Raw genomic sequence first — 19,303 nt, 5'->3', positions numbered from 1 at the left:
CATCATAAGCAGTTTAATGTTTCGGATCTTCCAGAAGGACGCCGACGACGAATAACCAGGAAATGTGATAAATCATGGACCTAGACAATGATTACATTTATTGGGATCATTGTTACAGAATGTTGTAAGCATTTCCAGAACTCGAAATCCAAAAAATTAGCCTTGGAAGATTCCTTCAAAACCGATTTCTGGAAACCAGCATGGCCAAACCGCAATCCGGAACAACATCCGCGGAAACAATACCTTCACTTTATTTATAAAAGATTGAAATTGATTCAAAAATGAATTTTGCGGTCAGATTTCAGTTATTGAATGAATATGAAAACAATAACTGAATTACTCATTAGAAATGTTTGAACATGTTCATGCAGGTCATAATTTAAAAAAAATCTGTCTGAAATTTGAAAAGTCTGGCATTTTGACTGGTTTTTCTTTTTCTCTTTTTGTTGCCAAAAAGTCTGGCAGTGCCAGATATATCTGGCATAATGGCAACCCTGCACGGTGGATGATATCACGAGTCTTCTAAGCACCACCGGTGAGGTATGGAAAAATATGTATCGGGAAAAAACAAAGTTTTTTTTCTTCGATTTTTTCAATAATTCCGAAATGCAATGTCCGGTCGGGCCAATTTTGAATAGCAAACAATGGGACCCTTATTCCCGTCGAATGCAACTCGAATGTAAGTAAATCGGATAAAGCTAAGTTCCAATAAAGTGTGTCTTCAAAATTTGTACACATACATACACAAATACAGACATCACCTCAGTTCGTCGAGCTGAGTCGATCGGAATATAACACTATAGGTCTCCGGGCCTTCTATCAAAAGTTTTTTTTTTGTAGTAATCCTACAACTTTGTTGTACGAGAAAGGCAAAAAAACTTTAAAGGTTCCCCCAAACACACGCGACGCGACAGTCGCGACGCGATTCTATCTCTTGGCGACAGCGATTCTGTCGCCGTTGGTATGGAAGCGTAAATCAAACATTGCCTGCAGCGACCCAACGATAGAATCGCGGCGACTAGTTGTCGCCGTCGCGGCGATGAAATCGCTTAGGTCTGGGGGAGCCTTAAATCTAATGAACCAAATATGTACCCAATCATAAATTCTTTAAAACTTATTGGTACTTACGTTATCTACATGGACATAGGCGCGATCGTGTAAATTATTCACGCTGAGATTCTGGGGATCGCGACGCAGGTCTTTTGGAATTTGAGTTTCGTACAAAATCAAACCTGAGTGTTGATTGAGCGCCTCGAATCCTAATGGTTTCTGTGATACCACCGAATATTTTGAGAGGATCCGTCGTGCCTGCTCCGATAGTAGCGTTCCTAAACTACTCATTTTAACCGGTGGAAACTTCATCTTTGGAAGCTTTCCGGGAACGGACAACCCCGGATGAGGTAGAAACTGAAACGATGCTTAGTTAACATGTGGATTAAAGAGATTGAGAATATTCTTACATTACCTCCAATATAACATCCCTGAGGTTATAATACTTGGAAGTTGGATCGCCAGCTTCGTCTAGTGGGGCATCGTAGTCGTAAGATGTGACATCGGTATTGAATTTTCCCGGTCCGCCATCATTGGCACCGGCCGTGAAAGCGAAATTGGTTCCACCAAAGAACATATAGAAGTTCACGCTAGCTCCCTGGCTGAGCATTTTGCGCAATTGGGTCACCACGGGTCCAGCGGTAACACGAGACATTGGTTCCATCCAGTGCGTAAGCCATCCTGGATAGTATTCTGCATTTACCAAGGGTCCTCTGGGTTGGTATTTCCGCAACTTTTTCCAATAGTTGTCGGGACTGCCAGCTGTGAATCAGAAAAAAAATAGTTCAAGCAGGACCGCCTTCTTACCATTCATATTTAGTGAATAAGGCTGTCGATAGAGACTATAAAATCAAACGGCAAAAGGTCTTTAGACGGCATGGCATTCATGAATAAAGGTTGCGTATATTGTACACAGTCTAATGCTTAGTACTAAATACTTTTGCATTAGTTACCACGTAGTAGATTCTTTAGTTCCTCAGTGAGTTCGTTGAAGTTATTTTTCTACGCGAATTTACGTGGGGTGATGGTTTCGTGTTCGGTGGAATTTCGCTTAGTATTTGGTCGCCTTGTATGCTGACCAAGCGAAACGTCGATTCATTGGTCACGATCAATGGTCAGCAGGCGTACATGTACTATTGATCTGTATCGAAGAAATCTAAAGATTCGGTGCCAATTTGTTCAAAAACAGTTTTTGTTGTTTTCTCGACATTGTGTTTTTCAAACAAATTATTCAACTGCTATCAGAGCGAGTTCGCCAAAACGATCCCCAGGTGCCGACGGTATATCACGAGAGCACTATCATCGTATCATCGTGTTAGCCTTATGATATACTGTTAGGATCTAAGTAAGCCATGACTTTGTTTTAAATAAAATTATTTAGTTATTAGTCACACGTGAAACAAACAAGTCGTTTCAATTAGATTGCTCTGAGAATACAATAGGTTATGGGCCTATTCATCGTTTTCAAGCCGAAACTCTGAAGAATCAAAATGGAAAATGGCTACCGGAAGTCAAGCAGGATCAAGCGGAAGTTCTGTGCAAGCAATTTCAAGTCTGCCGGGAATTGAACGGTTATCCGGACGGGATAATTGGGCCACGTGGAAGTTTGCTGTGCAAACGTACCTCGAGTTGGAAGATCTCTGGGGAGCCGTCAAACCGAAGCAAAATGCGGACGGAACGTACGAAGCTGTGGACCCTGCGAAGGACCGAGAGGGAAGAGCTAAAGTGATTCTTCTTCTTGAGCCAATAAATTACGTTCACGTTAAGGAGGCGAAAATGGCACGCGAAGTGTGTAAAAACCTGGAAAAAGCATTTGAGGATTCCGGTTTGACTAGAAGAATTCGCTTGCTTCACAAGCTGGTAAAATCGGAATTGGTAAGCTGTTCATCGATGGCCGAATATGTGAATCGGGTGATTTCCACAGCGCACCAGCTGAATGGAATCGGCTTCAAAATTTCAGAAGAATGGATTGGTACCCTACTGCTCTATGGTCTTCCGGAGGAATACAGACCAATGATCATGGCTCTAGAAAATTCCGGAACGAAAATCACTGGTGACACCATAAAAACTAAGCTGCTGCAAAAAATACAAACTTCAACGGCGGACGCGGCGTTGTTGTCGAAAGGTAAACGTAACCATAGCAACCACAACCATGGTTACCAAAAGCTCGGACACGAAAATCACAGCAACAGATCCAAGCAAGCCAATCCACCGAAGGAACCGAGATGTAGAAAGTATCAAAACTTTGGGCACATTGCGAAGGATTGAAGAATGTCTAAAAAAGGAGATGCCTTCTGCACAGTCCTGACGACATTCGAAGCTGGTAGTGAACCTGACTGGTATTTCGATTCAGGAGCAACAACTCATATGACCCGGAACAAGGGTCTGTTGCAGAACGTAAAGTCATCCAACGGTGCTGCCGTGGCCGCAAACAAAGCTTCTATGGGGATTGAAGCAACAGTAACAACTGTACTCAAGCCTATCTGTCAGAAATCTGGGATCGAAATACCTGTGAATGATGTCCAATATATACCAGAGCTGTCGGTGAATCTCCCTATCCGTCAACAAAATCGTAAGTAAGGGCTACACGATAGTGTTTGACAACAATGGCTGCAAAGTCATCAACACGAGCGGTGGCGTGGTGGCAACTGGGTGCCACGAAAACGAGCTTTTTAGGCTGGAACAGCGTGACCAAAGTGGATCCAATAAAGCATTGGTCTGTCCGTCGAATGATTCCCTGGATGTGTGGCATCGGCGAATGGGACATCTCAGTACGGCGGGATTGAAAAAGCTATCAAGTGGCCTGGTGAGTGGAATTACAATTAACACTAATAAATTTAGTAATGATTGCAGCGTGTGCGCAAAGGGAAAGCAAAGTCGGTTGCCCTTTGGGAAGAATGGTTCCCGTGCGAAAGAGCTACTGGAAATTGTTCACTCGGATATTTGCGGTCCGATGGAAGTACCATCCCTAGGGGGTAGCAGGTACTACATCGTATTTGTGGACGACAGATCACGCCGCATGTTCGTGTATTTTCTGGGAACAAAATCCGAGGACGAAGTATTGAAGACATTTCAAGGCTTCCACACAATGGCAGAGCGGCAAACCGGCCGCTAAATCAAGGTGATCAGAACCGACAACGGACTGGAATACACGAACCAAAAATTCCAAACCTACCTGGAAAAGTTTGGTATTCGACATCAGCGAACCAATGACTACACCCCGCAGCAGAACGGTATGGCAGAGAGAGCAAACCGAACGATCGTTGAGCGTGCCAGATGCATGCTGTTCGAAGCCAACTTAATCAAATCATTTTGGGCGGAAGCAGTTTCGACCGCGGTGTATTTATTCAACCGGTCACCAACCCGTGGCCACAACATGACACCCGAAGAATGCTGGAGCGGCAAAAAGCCGGATTTATCACACGTACGAATCTTCGGTGCTAAAGTGATGGTTCATATTCCAAAACCGAAGCGACGCAAGTGGGATGAAAATGGATGGGATGGAAAGTCCGCGAATGCAGACTGGTTGGATTCGATGAAGATACAAAAGGCTATCGTGCCTACGATCCAGTGACGAAGAAGATTTCGAGAAGCCGTGATGTGACATTTATCGATGAGAACGATGTTGGTACCACCGTTTCGACAGCCAATAGCAGAAAACCAACGTTCATCATACTGAATGAAGAAGAAGCAGTATCATTGTTTCTAGATCCCGAAGAAGCTACTGACAAGCATCCAATTTCCTTGGAGGGTGCGACTGGTCCAGTTGAGGTCGATGAAAGTGACTGGGACCAGGAAGATTTCGAAGAAGCTGAAAGCAACATTAGTAATTCTGTGTGACTGTGCTCCCACCACGTCAAACTTCAAATCCACCTTTGTCACAGGTGTTGGGCCCAGTGGTCGGGAGCACAAACTTCCAGGCAAGTATAATGATTTTGCTATTTCGAGCAAACGCTTGCCCTCTTCTCATACTCCGCAGATTTTTACACCTGATGACAACATTCCATTACATCCCGATACGGCAAGCGGCGAAGGAAGTAGCTCGTCCTCGGGGCCTGAGAGGTCGCTACAATTTACTGGTGTGGCTTCCCAGCAGCAAAGTGACGAGTGTCTCGTCGTTTCGGACGATTCAATTACGCATCAAGAAGCAATGTAGCGTGACGATGCCGACAAATAGAAAGTTGCTATGCAGGAGGAGTACGATGCACTGATGGACAACGAAACATGGACCCTAACGGAACTTCCTGTGGATAAGGCCCGATGCCCACGTAGCGTCTTTTCAACGCTGTGTGCACACCGCGTTAAAAGGACGCATGTGTGCATCGGGAAAAAGCGGTAACGCAGCGTCGCCGCACCGCTGCACACCAGCGTTTTTTCAATGCCACGTGCACGCAGGGTTGAAAAAACGCTACGTGGGCATCGGCCCTAAGAAGGCGATCCGTTGCAAGTGGACATACAAAAGCAAGCAGGACGTTAACGGAAACCTTGCACGACACAAGGCACGTTTAGTCATTAAGGGGTTCTCGCAGCGAAAAGGGGTAGATTATGACGAAACATATTCCCCGGTAGTTCGGCACAGTTCGCTGCGATACTTGTTTGCAATGGCAGCGAAGCAAAATCTGGTTGTTCATCAGATGGATGCGGTTACTACATTTCTACAAAGTGAACTAACGGATGAAATCTATATGGAGCAACCTCCGCTCTTCGAAAATGAACGGAATCCAACCCTGGTGTGCCGCTTGAACAAAGCACTGTACGGACTGAAGCAATCCAGCCGCGTCTGGAACAAAAAGCTGGATCAAATGCTGAAGGAGGCTGACCCAGGCAAAATACGACCCTTGTGTATATTATCACATCCAAGATGGTAGTATAATATTCGTGGCAGTATACGTAGACGACGTCATGCTAATTTTCGAATGATAGTGGTTGGCTGGAGCAAACAAAAGCGTTCTTGAGTGGTAATTTTCATATGAAAGATCTTGGTGCGGCAAAGAACTGCCTTGGCATTCGGATTACACGCAAATCCGGATCGGTAGAGCTAGACCAAGAAGCATACGTGGAGGCGATGCTCACAAAGTTCAACATGGTGAACTGCAAACCAGCGAAAATTCCAATGACCGAAGGACATGTCTCCGAAAACAGAGCAGGAAGCGGCTCGGATGATGCAAATTCCGTACCAGGAAGCGGTGGGTAGCCTGATGTATCTGGCTCAATGCACTCGGCCGGATATTTTGTATGCCGTTAATCAACTCAGCCGGTACAATTCTAATCCCGGAATGCAGCATTGGATTGCGGTGAAAACCTTGTTCCGCTACCTTCGCGGAACATCTTCGTTCAAGCTCGTGTATCGCAATGATGGCGGAAATGGCATAAATGGCTACCATCAGGAAGTCCACCAGCGGCTACATTTTTACGCTGCAAGTAGCAGCTATTTCGTGGTGCTGTAAGCGCCAACCAACAATTGCCTTATTGAAATGCGAAGCAGAATATATGGCTCTGTCCGCTGCTGTTCAAGAAGCGTCGTGGTGGCAAGGGTTAACCGCACAATTTGCGCCTAGTTGTGCAATTACTATAAATTGCGATAATCAAAGCGCAATTGCGATCGCGAAGAACGGTGGCTACAATCCTCGGACAAGCATATCGACATACGCCACCACTACATACGGGATGCGCTAGAAAGAGAAGTTGTTAAAGTTAATTATATATCATCGGAAAACCAACTCGCCGATGGCCTCACAAAACCATTACCTCGTTTGAAATTTGAAGCAAATCGTGAAGCCATAGGAGTCGTAGCTTAAGGAGGAGCGTTAGGATCTAAGTAAGCCATTAGTTTGTTTTAAATAAAATTATTTAGTTATTAGTCACACGTGAAACAAACAAGTCGTTTCAATTAGATTGCTCTGAGAATACAATATATACGAATGCAAAAATTGTAACTTGACTTAGAAACCTCGTGGTTAATAACTGTGGAAGTGCTGAATGAACACTAAGCAGCGAGGCGGCAATGTTCCAGTGGGAGATAAGAAGAGTCATCGTGCTGGTGAAGCAACACAGACAACACGGTCCAAGTCCAAGCCTTCTTCTTCTTCTTCTTCTTATTGACACTACATCCCCACACTGGGACAGAGCCGCATCGCAGCTTAGTGTTCATTAAGCACTACCACAGTTATTAACTGCGAGGTTTCTAAGCCAAGTTACCATTTTTGCATTCGTATATCATGAGGCTAACACGATGATACACGAGGCTAACAAGTCCAAGCCTACCGGCCCCTATAGCTGCTATACAGCGAATACAAGCTCCTCTCTCGCACCCTCAAAAAAATAGGTAGAGCACGTAATGCAAGCCCATCGCGTTCTGAATGATGAACAGCTTCTCGGGTCCTGGTTAATGGGGGTTTCTCGCGTTCGTTCGGTGCAGCAAGAGGACCGGTCATCAATGCACTCTTCGTTCTCTATCTTCACACACTGGTCTGCAGGTTCGATCAAGAATGTGGGGATGATCTTCTCGTTGCCTACGCTGACGACATCAGCGGGATCGTTGCGTTTAATATGGGGTTATGACGATATCTTTCACATCCATTGGCTACAAAAGAACCACGTAGTCAAGATTCTGGGTATCTCATTTGCAAATTCTACAGGCTGAAGGCTGATGACAACCATAAATTTGAAATGCACTGGTGGAGAAGTTCGACAAGCAATTGAACACCGAAAACTTCTATTCGTGACACAACGGGTGGCAGACGAGAACTGCACACACTGCGGAAATCATACAGTGGAAACACTCCGACATAAATTTTGTTCCTGTACTCGTCACGTCCGAACGGTTCTCTATCGTTTTTTTTATCTGCTTCATGACCTCTTGTTTGCATAATACACATCAAGCTGTAAAAACATCTTACAGTGGTTTGCGGTTCAGGAATTTCGCACTTCGCATCTAGGGTATAAAAATGTAACACCTTATTGCAACATTTGTTTTAGGTCTACAGATTTGGGTTTCAGTGCTAGTAATGGACCCCTTAGCTACTGAAATTTATTTTAGTCACTCCGCTAGAGTGGGCCTCATGTCAAATTGACGTTCTGCAGCATCATATGACAAGTAAAAGTTATCAGCATGTTTCGTATATAAAAGACACAAAAAAATCATTTTTACTACTAAAATAATAATTTTAAAATGATGTAGCTGGATTGTCTATTATGACCACATTGCGGGACTTTTATTGAGTTAGTTCACTTTTGGCGGTTTGACTCTAACTGAACATAATTCTTTTAAGAAAATTATTTTGAGCTTTTGATAACCTGTACATAAAAAAATCTTGTGTATGTGTACAAAAATGTGAGACACTCTTTTTGGTAGGGGAAAATACCTATTCTTGGCAGTCTAAGACATTCGCCAAATTGAATGATAAAAATAATGAATAATTACACTAAAACACAGGTACAGTTTAACTGGTATACATTTGTATGCTCTTCCTTTGATGATTGGTGTTCACTTAATATAATATCTTTTACCACAAACTTAGTAAATTTAATATAAAGTAACAGGTCAAAGTTTCTTCTATTGGCATAGCAATTTCTATTATCAGCAATGATTTTGCTCCCTTCAGCAACTAGACATGGAAGTAGAAACTGACAATGTATTGGTGACAGATGCTGGTTGTTTATATCCTCTAGTAGTAAAATTCATTCATAATAATCGGCTGCACGCTCATCTCCTTCACTCAATTTTGGAAGAAATTTTATTAATTATCAAAACTGGCTTAAAACAAAACATGAATTTTAGCCTTGGCATCAATTTTATGTCATGTGGAAGATAGGCAAAAACATTTAAACACATTGTAAAACAAATGTTACCCTCTTATGCGGCCAACAAAAACAGACGTGGAATGGCAGATAGGTACCCGTGTACCCAGATATTGACAATTTCATAACTTTTACCATTTTTAACCTATTTGAATAATGTTGGCCATTTTGGCCCTTCTCCAACTTACTTACTTACCTTCTCTTACTTACTTTTCGTCCGCTGCCAAGATTTACATCTTTTGTCTTTTGTGATGCCTTAGAGTCTTCAAGCGTAAGGAAAAGTCTATCAACCAGTTTCAAATATGCCTATTACGGTCCTTAAATTTGAAGGTCCTTACATGATATGTTTGTTTCATCAAAATAATCATGGGGGTTGTGTACAACGACGTAAACTATGTAAAACCAAATCTATACACATAAGATTGAGCTGGAGCCACCTCATTCGTACACTACGTTTCACAGTTGCGCTATGTAGGAACGGGAATGGTTATGATTTTTTTGATAAGCTTGGAAAGTATTAAAGTTGCAAAAGGAAAACGGTTCTGTCAGCCACATAAGGCTTAAAATACTACGGTGTGGCTATCACTTTTGATATAATTCATGGTCTGAGTAAAAATCTGAAGCATTTGTATTCTAACACTTTTTTAAAATAAATGCCAACGCCGGATATTTTGTTCGTAGTTTTGCTAAAATCAAATCACATGGAATTGTACGTGGTATTTTTTTAGCGTGTTTGATATGCTCACAAACACATTCTCTCGCTCTATTTCCAAGTGCGCTGCTGTCAAAGAAAACGAACAGTCCTGATTTTATTTAGTGAAACATAGAGCAAATATTGGATAAATTTGCTATTTGTGGTGATAATCAAGGTAATAAAGTGTAAAAGTAGTTTGACGTACCTAATTTGTCGTATCACACGATAAAGAGAAGAAACAGGCGATCCAAAAAGTAAGTAATAGTTTGCTTTTCATCTGCTGCTTTCTTGGCAAGGCAATAATGGCAAGGATTTCGTGTGCAAATTTGTTTCTGGTGATTAATTCGTCAAATCTTGCTACTTTTACACAAAACAACTTATTCAAATGAAAGCCTAGACTTGAAATTGTGTGATTGAATCAAATTTATGTTCATAAATAGTGTATGTTTGCTGGAAAACGCAAATATTGTTGAGGGTGCCAACAAATGTCGCACCCTGCCAAAGCCGTATTCTACCCTACTTAGCATTATCCGATTTGCTCGACGCAGAACAAGTTGCAGTCGACGCGGATTGTAGTCTTAGGCTGTGAACCATTCCACCGATTCGTTTAACTTTTAGTTAAAATTTGACAGTTCGATGGTTATTTCGCCGTGGTTAAAAATAACCCTGCTCCGAAGCATGGTTAGATTTGACAGTTCAATAGTAAACTTTGTTCGCGAGAAAATTGGCGCGACAGCGACAATCTTTATCTAGTAACTAAAATATCTTTTTGCTACACCCAATCAGGAGCGCACCTTACTCATCTGATGAAGCTGCATGCCGTGGTTGTTATTTGTTCACTTTTATGGGTACTAATGATCTGAAGATTATAACTCCCTGCTCGCTACCCCAACGAAGTCTGCTATCTTCTTCTTTTTCTTCTTCTTATTGGCATAACATCCTCCACTGGGACATTGTCGCCTCGCAGCTTGGTGTTCAGTTCATTCAGCACTTCTACAGTTATTACCTGCGAGGTTTCTAAGCCAATTTACCATTTTTGTATTTGTATATCATGGGGCTAACACGATGATACCGTTATGCCCAGGGCAGTCGACCGATTTCCTAGACCGGACCAGGAATCGAACCCAGCCACCTTCAGCATGGTCTTGCTTTGTAGCCGCGCATCTTATCGCATGACTAAAGAAGGCTTTGTTTTATACGATTTACAATACTTTCTCCTTTGTAACCTTGATGCAGCTCGCAATTCCTGCGCTTGCGCCACATACCATTTTCTAGTTTATTGTCGAGTATTGTTTACCGCACTTTTTGCTCAAAAACCCCGGAAGCTTTCAGATCACTGGTTGTCCATATGAGGATTACGATATGCCCCGAGTGCACTTGATACTTGAAAACGGTTGAACTCTATTTACCTAAGCGGTCATCAACAGGATCCCTCAGCAATCAGTCAGGTACTCGATAATTTTAGGTTTCTATACCACATTCCGTTAGTCTGTGTCTCAGTAACGGTAGAATGGAAAAACGTGCTACGCTAATTGCTGTTTTTCATTCCTGTTTGTATCTTTTGTTGATTCATGAGACCAAAATTGGTTCACGGTGGTCACGATTCTCTCACACAAACCAGTTTTTCTATCAGATGATTTTCAGTAGTTCAATCACTTACCAGTTCCAAAGTCGAGAGTCGCTAGCACACCTGGAATCCTTCCACAAGGCAGTTGCTCTGGCCCGTCGTTTGTAAAGAGCACAGCATCGTTTTGAATGTATTGTTCTAAACAATAGAAATTTAATTTGTTTGCAAATGGAAGATGCACCACACTTCATACCTGTTAAATTCTTAAGGAACGACAAATATCTTCCATCACATGCCGCAAATGATCCGTACTCATTTTCGATCGACACCATTATAACAGGCCCTCCTCGGCCGTATAGATGGTTTTGAATCTTTGGCATGAGTACGCCATACCACTTTTGCACCTCATGAAGGTAATCTGAAATAGTCATCCCATTTGTTATTATTCACTAAATTAAGATACGGTAAAACACCTCACCAAAGTCGTAAGTACGCAACTTAACGTTCGGATGCTTGGTGAGAAGCCAATACGGAAAGCCTCCCATATCTCGTTCAGCACAGATGTACGGACCTGGTCTGAGGATAACATACAGATCTTCCTCTTCGGCAATCTGTATGAACTGTTCCAAGTTTGCAATGCCATCCCAATTGTAGTTTCCCTCCGTGGGTTCATGCGTCGACCATTCGATGTACCTTGTGGACAAAAATATTTACATGTCAACGTACACCTTAAGTGATAATACTTTAAAGTAACTTACGTCATCACCGCATTTAGTCCAGCGGCACGCATCAAACGTAGTATGTGCCGCCATGATCCTGGTAGGGCGCGGAAGTAATGAAACGATCCGGAAATAAATCGGAATGGTTTTCCGTCCATGAGAAAAGTGTCCTTCTCATAGTCAACCGTAAAGGACCTCTGTAGGTAAATGTAATGTGATCTTTTTGAGAGGGCATTGAGACGAACGAGGATCTGAATTCATACCTCCGATAGGGTAGCAGCTACAAAAGCTGCTAATATGGGAATGTATATTAGCTTCATTGTGACATCTGCAAGAAAGATATTTATATAAATATTACAATGGTTATTTTTGTAACTAAAATTAAACACGATACTATTTAGCTCGTGTGCCGACAATGCCACTATAGCTGTGGAGGCACGCTTGCAGGCGTAATTGACGTGGCTACCAAAGGTGAGCTTATCGTTGATCATTACCCCCAAGAGTTTGATGGAACGTTCAGAGGTGACCGCGCAGTTGCCTGCCCTTACCTCCGACTTTCGGTTGTTAACAATAACCACCTCAGTCTTGTGGGGAGCCAGTTCTAACTTCCTGGAACTCATCCACTCCTCCACAATTGCGATCGAGTGGGCTCAGTCAACTCCACCTCTTCGATCGATTCGCCGTAGACCTCCAGCGAAGCCGACGATTACCACGCCCACCGGGAACTTCAACCTCAAGACACCGTCGTACATGACGTTCCATAACACCAGACCCAGTATGGAACCTTGCGGAACCCCTGAGGTTATGTCAACGAATTTCCGCCCCGCCTCCGTGTCGTATACCAGTACTCGATTCTGGAAGTAGCTTCCGAGAATCTTGTACAGGCACTCGGGAATTCCAAGACGCAGGAGCGCATTTGCAATAGCTGCTCAACTGGCACTATTGAATGCATTCCTCACGTCGAGAGTCACTACTGCACAATAGCGAACTCCCCTCTTTTACGCTGGATAGCTATCTCCGCGGATTTGGTAATCGACAAGATAGCGTGTACGGTCGACTCACCCTTTCGGAAGCCAAACTGGTTACTCGATATACCATCCGCACCATCCGGGCGTATCAACAACCTGTTGAGGATGATATTCTCGAGCACCTTCCCCGCCGTATCAAGCAGGCATATTGGTCTATATGCCGACGGTGGTTTTCCCGCCTTTGGCAATAGGATCAAGTTCTGCTTTTTCCATGCTTCAGGGAAGACTCCCTTGTCCAGGCATCTCTGCATGACAGATCTGAACATCTCGGGAGCCTCAGCAATGGCCGCTTTGATGGCCAGTTTCGAAATTCCATCCGGTCCTGGCGCCTTACCTACACTAAGGGACTGTGCAATCCCTGCAAGTTCTGCCACAGTTACTCTTCCTCGTCAATTTCTGGCCCCTGGCAGCTCCACAAAGTGAGGCCAGGGACTTGGGTCATGACGTGGGAAGAGCCCCGCGATGATCCTCTCCAGCATCTCTGGAGACCGCTCTGTAGGGGCCATCGCCCCACGTGTCTTGGCTATTACGACCCTATAGGCGTCACCTCATGGAATCGCGTTGGCACTTTGACACAGGAAGCAAGCTTTTTCGCTTGATCTAATCTCAGTCTTCAGAGCGGCTCTAGCAGCCACGAACGCCACCCGTCGTTCAACAGGCTCCTCTTCTGTGCGTGCTCGCTGCATCCGCCTCCGTGCCCATTAGAGTGATTCAAATTTTGCCTTTTTTGCCCCGATGCTTAAACGATTGCATTTGTCATTTTAGTAATCCTCCAAAATTTTTAGCAATTTTGGATGTAATTTGATTGTGCACACGTCATTTGAAGTTTGTATGGAAATTACTGTGGAAACTGACCCTTATGTGGAAGACCGTTCCGTGAGGTGGCCCATGAACTATTTAAATGTAATAAACACATTGCTGCCTAAAACAGAATATTTCTCAAGCTTCGTAAGGCAGTTTGTTTTTATAAAGCGATTTCTTTTGTTTGCCAGTTGGAAGCAAAGTTATGAAGAAAACAAAAATGCTCATTATTGCTATTGATGTTATTCTTTACGTGTTAAATTGAATTTCCCACGATTCAGTATTTTCTTTAAATTAACTTTCTTGCGAGGATCAAATCGTTTTCAAAACATAGATTAGCCTAACCCTGATAAAGAAAATTATTTTGAGCTCTTTTTAGTGGAATTATTTTCACCTAGAAACATAAGACTGAGTTTCAGAACAATCCAGCTTTGATTCACTAGTAATTGTATCCTGCCAGATACAGTTCTCAACAGTACTTGACTCGACTTCTAGTCTGTCGGTGAGTCGGGCGACAAGACACAAGACGGCCCATTTATTTTGTACCGTTGATGTCGAAATAGTCGTGTCGAGTGCTGTAGATACAAAGATTAAGTGGGTGGAATTCAATGGGATTGTTCAACCTGTCTTATGGACAGGTGATAGACGGCCTGTTTCTTGTAAAAATTTCTCATGTTGCTGATGTACTTATATGTTGTTAGAGCTTGAAGGGGAAGTAAATATACACTAATTACGTAAGCACTAATGAGGGAGGGGGGTCTGCCATTTTCTTACGATCCATATAAATAAAAATGATTTGGATGGAAAAAATCTTACATGGGGGAGGTGGAGTTGAAATGAAAACCTAGAAAAATTGCTTTACGTAATTAGTGTACGGCCCTGAAGCGTTGAGGGAACGGTTGCTGCTTCATGAACGTGCTCACTGTTTTCATAGCAATTTTCATACAAACTTCAAACCGCGCGTGCTCACTCAATTTACATCCAAATTAGCTTAAAATTTAGGTGGGTTAATAAAAAAGCAAATACAATCGTTTAAGCATCGGGGGGCAAAAATGTCAAAAATCACTCTAGTGCCCATAGGCAGGCGCGGCGCAGCACTGAGGAGTATTTCAGCCCAAATCCTGACCAAAAGTCAAAAACAAAAATTTATTTTTATTTTTCGTTTTTGAATTCTCAAATAGTGATACTAATTTGCCATGGGACTGTTGAAACAATATTGTTTATCTGTAAGCGATGCTGGCTGTCCAAACTTCACCATAGTTTCAATGCTAGTTTTATCGCAATTGTGCATTAAAAAATGTTCACATTTTATCAATTTTTTCTTGATTTTTAATGACTTTCAAGTTGAAAATCAATATAGGTATCAATAAAGAGGTTATTTAAAACTTTTCCAAGCATGATTCGATCTGAAACCTTTTTCAGGTGACCCATAATCATGATATTAATTGCTAGCTTTTTTCTACCTTTTTACAATAATATGTTTTACAAAGTAAAACTTTTAATTAGGTTCCAAACCAGTCCAAGCAACAAAATTGTCAGCGTTGGAAAGATCGGAGTTTCCTGAATAAGCTCCTTAAAAAACATTTCAAGCATACTCACGCAATCGTGACTTATTTTTATTTATTTAGTGAAGTTCGCATATAAATGTTAGAAAAAAAAATCATGGTTTTGAGTGCCGAACCTCACATAAATTACGTTTTGCTTCCAAAGAAGAGTGAGACCTTGATGAACACACGATCCATAAAAGCAAACGCATTTTCATTTTTATTAAGAAACATAGCGGTTGATTTGCATTTCGGATGTATAAGATCAGCTCCATTTGATATTACAAAATATTATCCAGGGACTTTAACATGATTCGATGACAAATTTATATTGTTGAAGTAAACAAACAAAGTACATCTTTTTGGAAAATTTATTAAGTAATAATCAAAGAATGAAGATTAACATAAGGAAAATCATACTCACTGACGGAGCTGATGCAGGGCACCACTCGTTGCATGAACGCTGTAGTTCTCAAAGACAGCGTTTTGCGCCAAGTGGTGCTCTATCAAAACACAATAACAACTGACGCCGCCTGTGGTCATACTTCACTGCCGCTCGTTAGATGAATGTCATGTCAACATAAACATAAAAACAAAAAGTATACTTTACTGTTTCTATTGAATGCACTTACAGACGACACAATGATTGACATACTTTTGGCCACGCTTTTACACTGCGTACTCCTATGTGCGCAGGTTCGCAATTGCTTGAGTCCGCCAGTCCCATTCCTAGGGTGGACTTTCCTAGGCATAGTGGCATCGCATGCACTCGAGAGTACTGTTACCAGCTGCTCGCCGCTCAGACCGGGGGTATTGTGCTCGCGGCGGAGCGCTTCCTTAAACACCTCGTCGTCGAAATACTTACTCATGCCCCAGTCTAATGAGTAGGATCGTACAAGTCGTTTTATCTCTTTGTTAAATCTTCATCGTCACGAGTCCCTCAAATTCGGTTGATATAGGTTTTTGATGGCATCGTCGATGGCGCTCAGCATTCTAGTTGTGAGGCCAAGCGAGCTATGTAGACATCGGTTGATGAATACTTGCAGCTTCCGCGTGATCTCTGCTAATGCACACGAAGTCTCACTGGCGTATAACAACACAGACTTCTCGTTATACACTGGATTCTGTTTTTACACGATTTACGTTTTTTCAATTTTGCGCTCATCCCAAATGTTTAACGCATATTAATTACCATGTGATTTTTCTTTAAATTATTTAGGATTATTTGAAACATGTTGCAAAGACTTTGGTGGCAAATTGAAGTCACACGATCAAAACTACAAGCGAAAAAAAATCGTGTAAAAGCAGAATCCTGTGTAGTTGAAAATTCTAAATTTGGTGCGTTGACTAATTTGATTGAATCTCCACATGCTTTGTAAACTCACAAAAGCAGCCCGAGCCTTATTGATCTGTGCTAAATGACTGCCAAGATATTGAACGTTGTAGATCTTCTCCACTGCTTGCCCGGCTACCGAGTTTTGGAGGTGTTATTTGTGTTGACATCCAACCAACGACTTGGTTTTGTTGACGTTGATGGTTTAAACCACCATAGAGGAGACATCGGCTAGGTTGTTCAGCTTACTCTGCATTTCTGAGCGCTGTTGCGCTAGTAGAGCAACAACATGAGCCAAGTTCAAGTCTTTCAGGTAATAGGCTGCCAGCCCGAGCACAAATAAATAACTAATTGATAACAAATTCAGTTATCCGGTTATCGGACATATTGATAACTGAACTTGTTATCATTTTGGCTGACTTAACAGCCAACATAACAAAAATGATACCAGAATTTTATTCGTTAAATAACTACATGAAAACAAATTAAGTTATCACTGATACCAAATTGATAACACATTTTGTTATACATGTTATTTACTCCAAATAACTAATTTGAAGTTAGTATTTGAAGTTATCAGCCATCACTGTTTAGATCGACCCAAAAAAATAGTTGAATCTTTTTTGCCGACTTCGTTACGCATTGAAAAAAATGTTGCCATTCACTGGGATTCGAACTCGAATCGAGTGATTGTACGGCGTCGTCTCTAGGTACTCACCCAATTACGCTTTCTTGAGAAGCAGAAGAGAAGAGCAAACTATTTATAATCAAATCATGATGCCATATGACCATTTTATGTAAATAACAGTCAGCTGTACAGAGTTGAGAACAGAATAACTTATTAATAACAAACTTTATTATCCAGTTATATTGATAACTAGAATTGTTATCATTTTGGTTGAATTACCAGTCAATATAACAAAAATGATACCCGAATTTAATTCAAAATAGCGAACCAGCAATCAATTAGAATAAATACGGTTTATCGTACTTTTATTGATTTTATTGATTTTTTCCAGTATAATAGGTTTATACATAATAGGCCAAATAATAGGCTTAGGTTAGTTTTCTACAACCTACAACCTCGAAACCTTTTTCTTCTAAGCTTCCTAGAAGATCGTCTACAACTAAGGACCACATTAGTGGTGAGAGGACTCCTCCTTGAGGGAAACCTTTTGTTGCCCATAATGTAAGAGACGAACTTTCCAGCTCTGAAGAGATTTCTCTTTTTGCAAACATGGTGTGAATCCATTTGATAATGCTCGTGTCGAAGTTTCTTTTCTCCATGGCACGATCCATTGACGAATAAGAAGCGTTATCGAAAGCTCCTTCAATGTCCAAGAAAGAACAAAGTGCTATTTCTATTGCCGATAGCACTTTTTCCACTTTAGATACCACTGTATGAAGTGCCGTAATTGTTGGCCTAACGGACTGGTAAGCAAACTGGAACTTAGACAGTGGATGTTTAATCGTGTAATTTGAGTTGATATAATCACTCAACACCTTTTCCATAGTTTTCAACAGAACTAAAGAAAGACTAATGGGCCTGGATGATTTAGGATTCAGCATCGATTCGCCGTTTTGAAGCATTACTGGAATTGTTCCGTCCGGTCCTGCAGATTTATAATACTCAAAAGATCTCACTGCATTCTCTACCCTGGCTATCGTAAAGATATCGTCAGCCAAAGCTTGTGCAACAGTTTTGAGTCATCAGACATTTTAGTTTTTCTTGCTGAACATCTTTGACATTCAAACGAACCACTTGTTGTTGGGTCTACACACATAATCGATCCAGGAAAATGGGTTTCCATAATCAACTTTAATGTTTCACCAGAAGTTTGTGTGGAAAATCCATCCTCTTTTTTCAGATTCCCTAATTAATTAGTATGATCCTTTGCAAGTGCCCTCTGAAATCACGCGACATCTGGAGTATTGCTAATATTTTCACACGTTTGAACCGAAGATCTTCTTTTGGATTTTCTTATTTCGTTATTGTACTCAGTAAGTGCACTCCTATACGGAGTCCAATTCGTGGTTATTTTTGCTTTATTAAAAAGTTTACGAGAAGTCTTCCGCAGTTTTTCCAATTTTGAGTTCCACCACGGAACGTCCCTGGCCGACTGTTTCATAGGTACGTCTAATTTTGTATCCAATTTTACTTTCTGAAGTTAATACAGTTGAGCGCTTGGCATATTCAAGAACTGAGTTTTGGCAAAATGACTCAATTATTAGCTAATCTTCGATAAATTATTTGCCTAATCTTAGCCAAGAAACGTAGCTTTAACTGAGATCTCGCTGAAATTCTCGCCAACAAAATAATTGGTAAGTTATGAGAATCTGATTATAAGTCGTCGAAATTGCTGATATTTGAACTTGTACATATTCAAAGCTAACGAGAAAATAACATACGAAGAAAATACCAAGCAGGGACAAATAATAGAATCTGAAATTGTAAAAAAATCTGACAACATTCTGCCATTCTATGTTAAATTTTAACACATGCAGATACATTCGCACGACTTATTAAAATAACCCGAACAATCACTTCAATTCTAAAGTAAATTCGTACCGGAAGTAGAACACACCTATTTAGAACCGTATATCTCCAGAACTTGCCAGCAACCAATCCGATGAAACACTGAGACACGACTGTTGGTTGGACAATTATGCCCGTTCAAACGCGAAGCCACTCAACAAAAGCACTTTGCGTTGTCTATAGGGGCAGATAAAGATAAAGAACTGCGGGAGGCTTGGCTCACGGTGCGGA

At 41.6% G+C, this 19,303-nt stretch overlaps 1 protein-coding gene across 2 annotated transcripts in view; it reads right to left on the bottom strand.

Moving 5' to 3' along the window:
• Positions 1-19,303, bottom strand: part of LOC134205338 (beta-galactosidase-like) — a 21,785-nt gene extending 2,482 nt beyond the window's left edge. Inside the window, exons 1-8 of one of the 2 annotated variants that reach the window (XM_062680508.1) lie at positions 19,106-19,303; positions 12,094-12,158; positions 11,870-12,027; positions 11,590-11,804; positions 11,365-11,529; positions 11,205-11,309; positions 1,466-1,812; positions 1,129-1,407 (exon numbers count right to left, since the gene is read on the bottom strand). In XM_062680508.1, coding sequence (XP_062536492.1) covers positions 1,129-1,407; positions 1,466-1,812; positions 11,205-11,309; positions 11,365-11,529; positions 11,590-11,804; positions 11,870-12,027; positions 12,094-12,150 — 1,326 coding nt within the window. In that variant the 5' untranslated portion in view covers positions 12,151-12,158; positions 19,106-19,303. The remainder of the gene's footprint in view (positions 1-1,128; positions 1,408-1,465; positions 1,813-11,204; positions 11,310-11,364; positions 11,530-11,589; positions 11,805-11,869; positions 12,028-12,093; positions 12,159-19,105) is intronic. The other variant, XM_062680507.1, reaches the window with a different exon arrangement.

This window comes from Armigeres subalbatus, chromosome 1, assembly GCF_024139115.2.
Source record: "Armigeres subalbatus isolate Guangzhou_Male chromosome 1, GZ_Asu_2, whole genome shotgun sequence".
In the NCBI taxonomy this organism is placed as follows: Eukaryota; Metazoa; Arthropoda; class Insecta; order Diptera; family Culicidae; genus Armigeres; species Armigeres subalbatus.
Note: the sequence above shows the minus strand (reverse complement) of the source record. Positions and strands in the feature narration are given on the sequence as shown.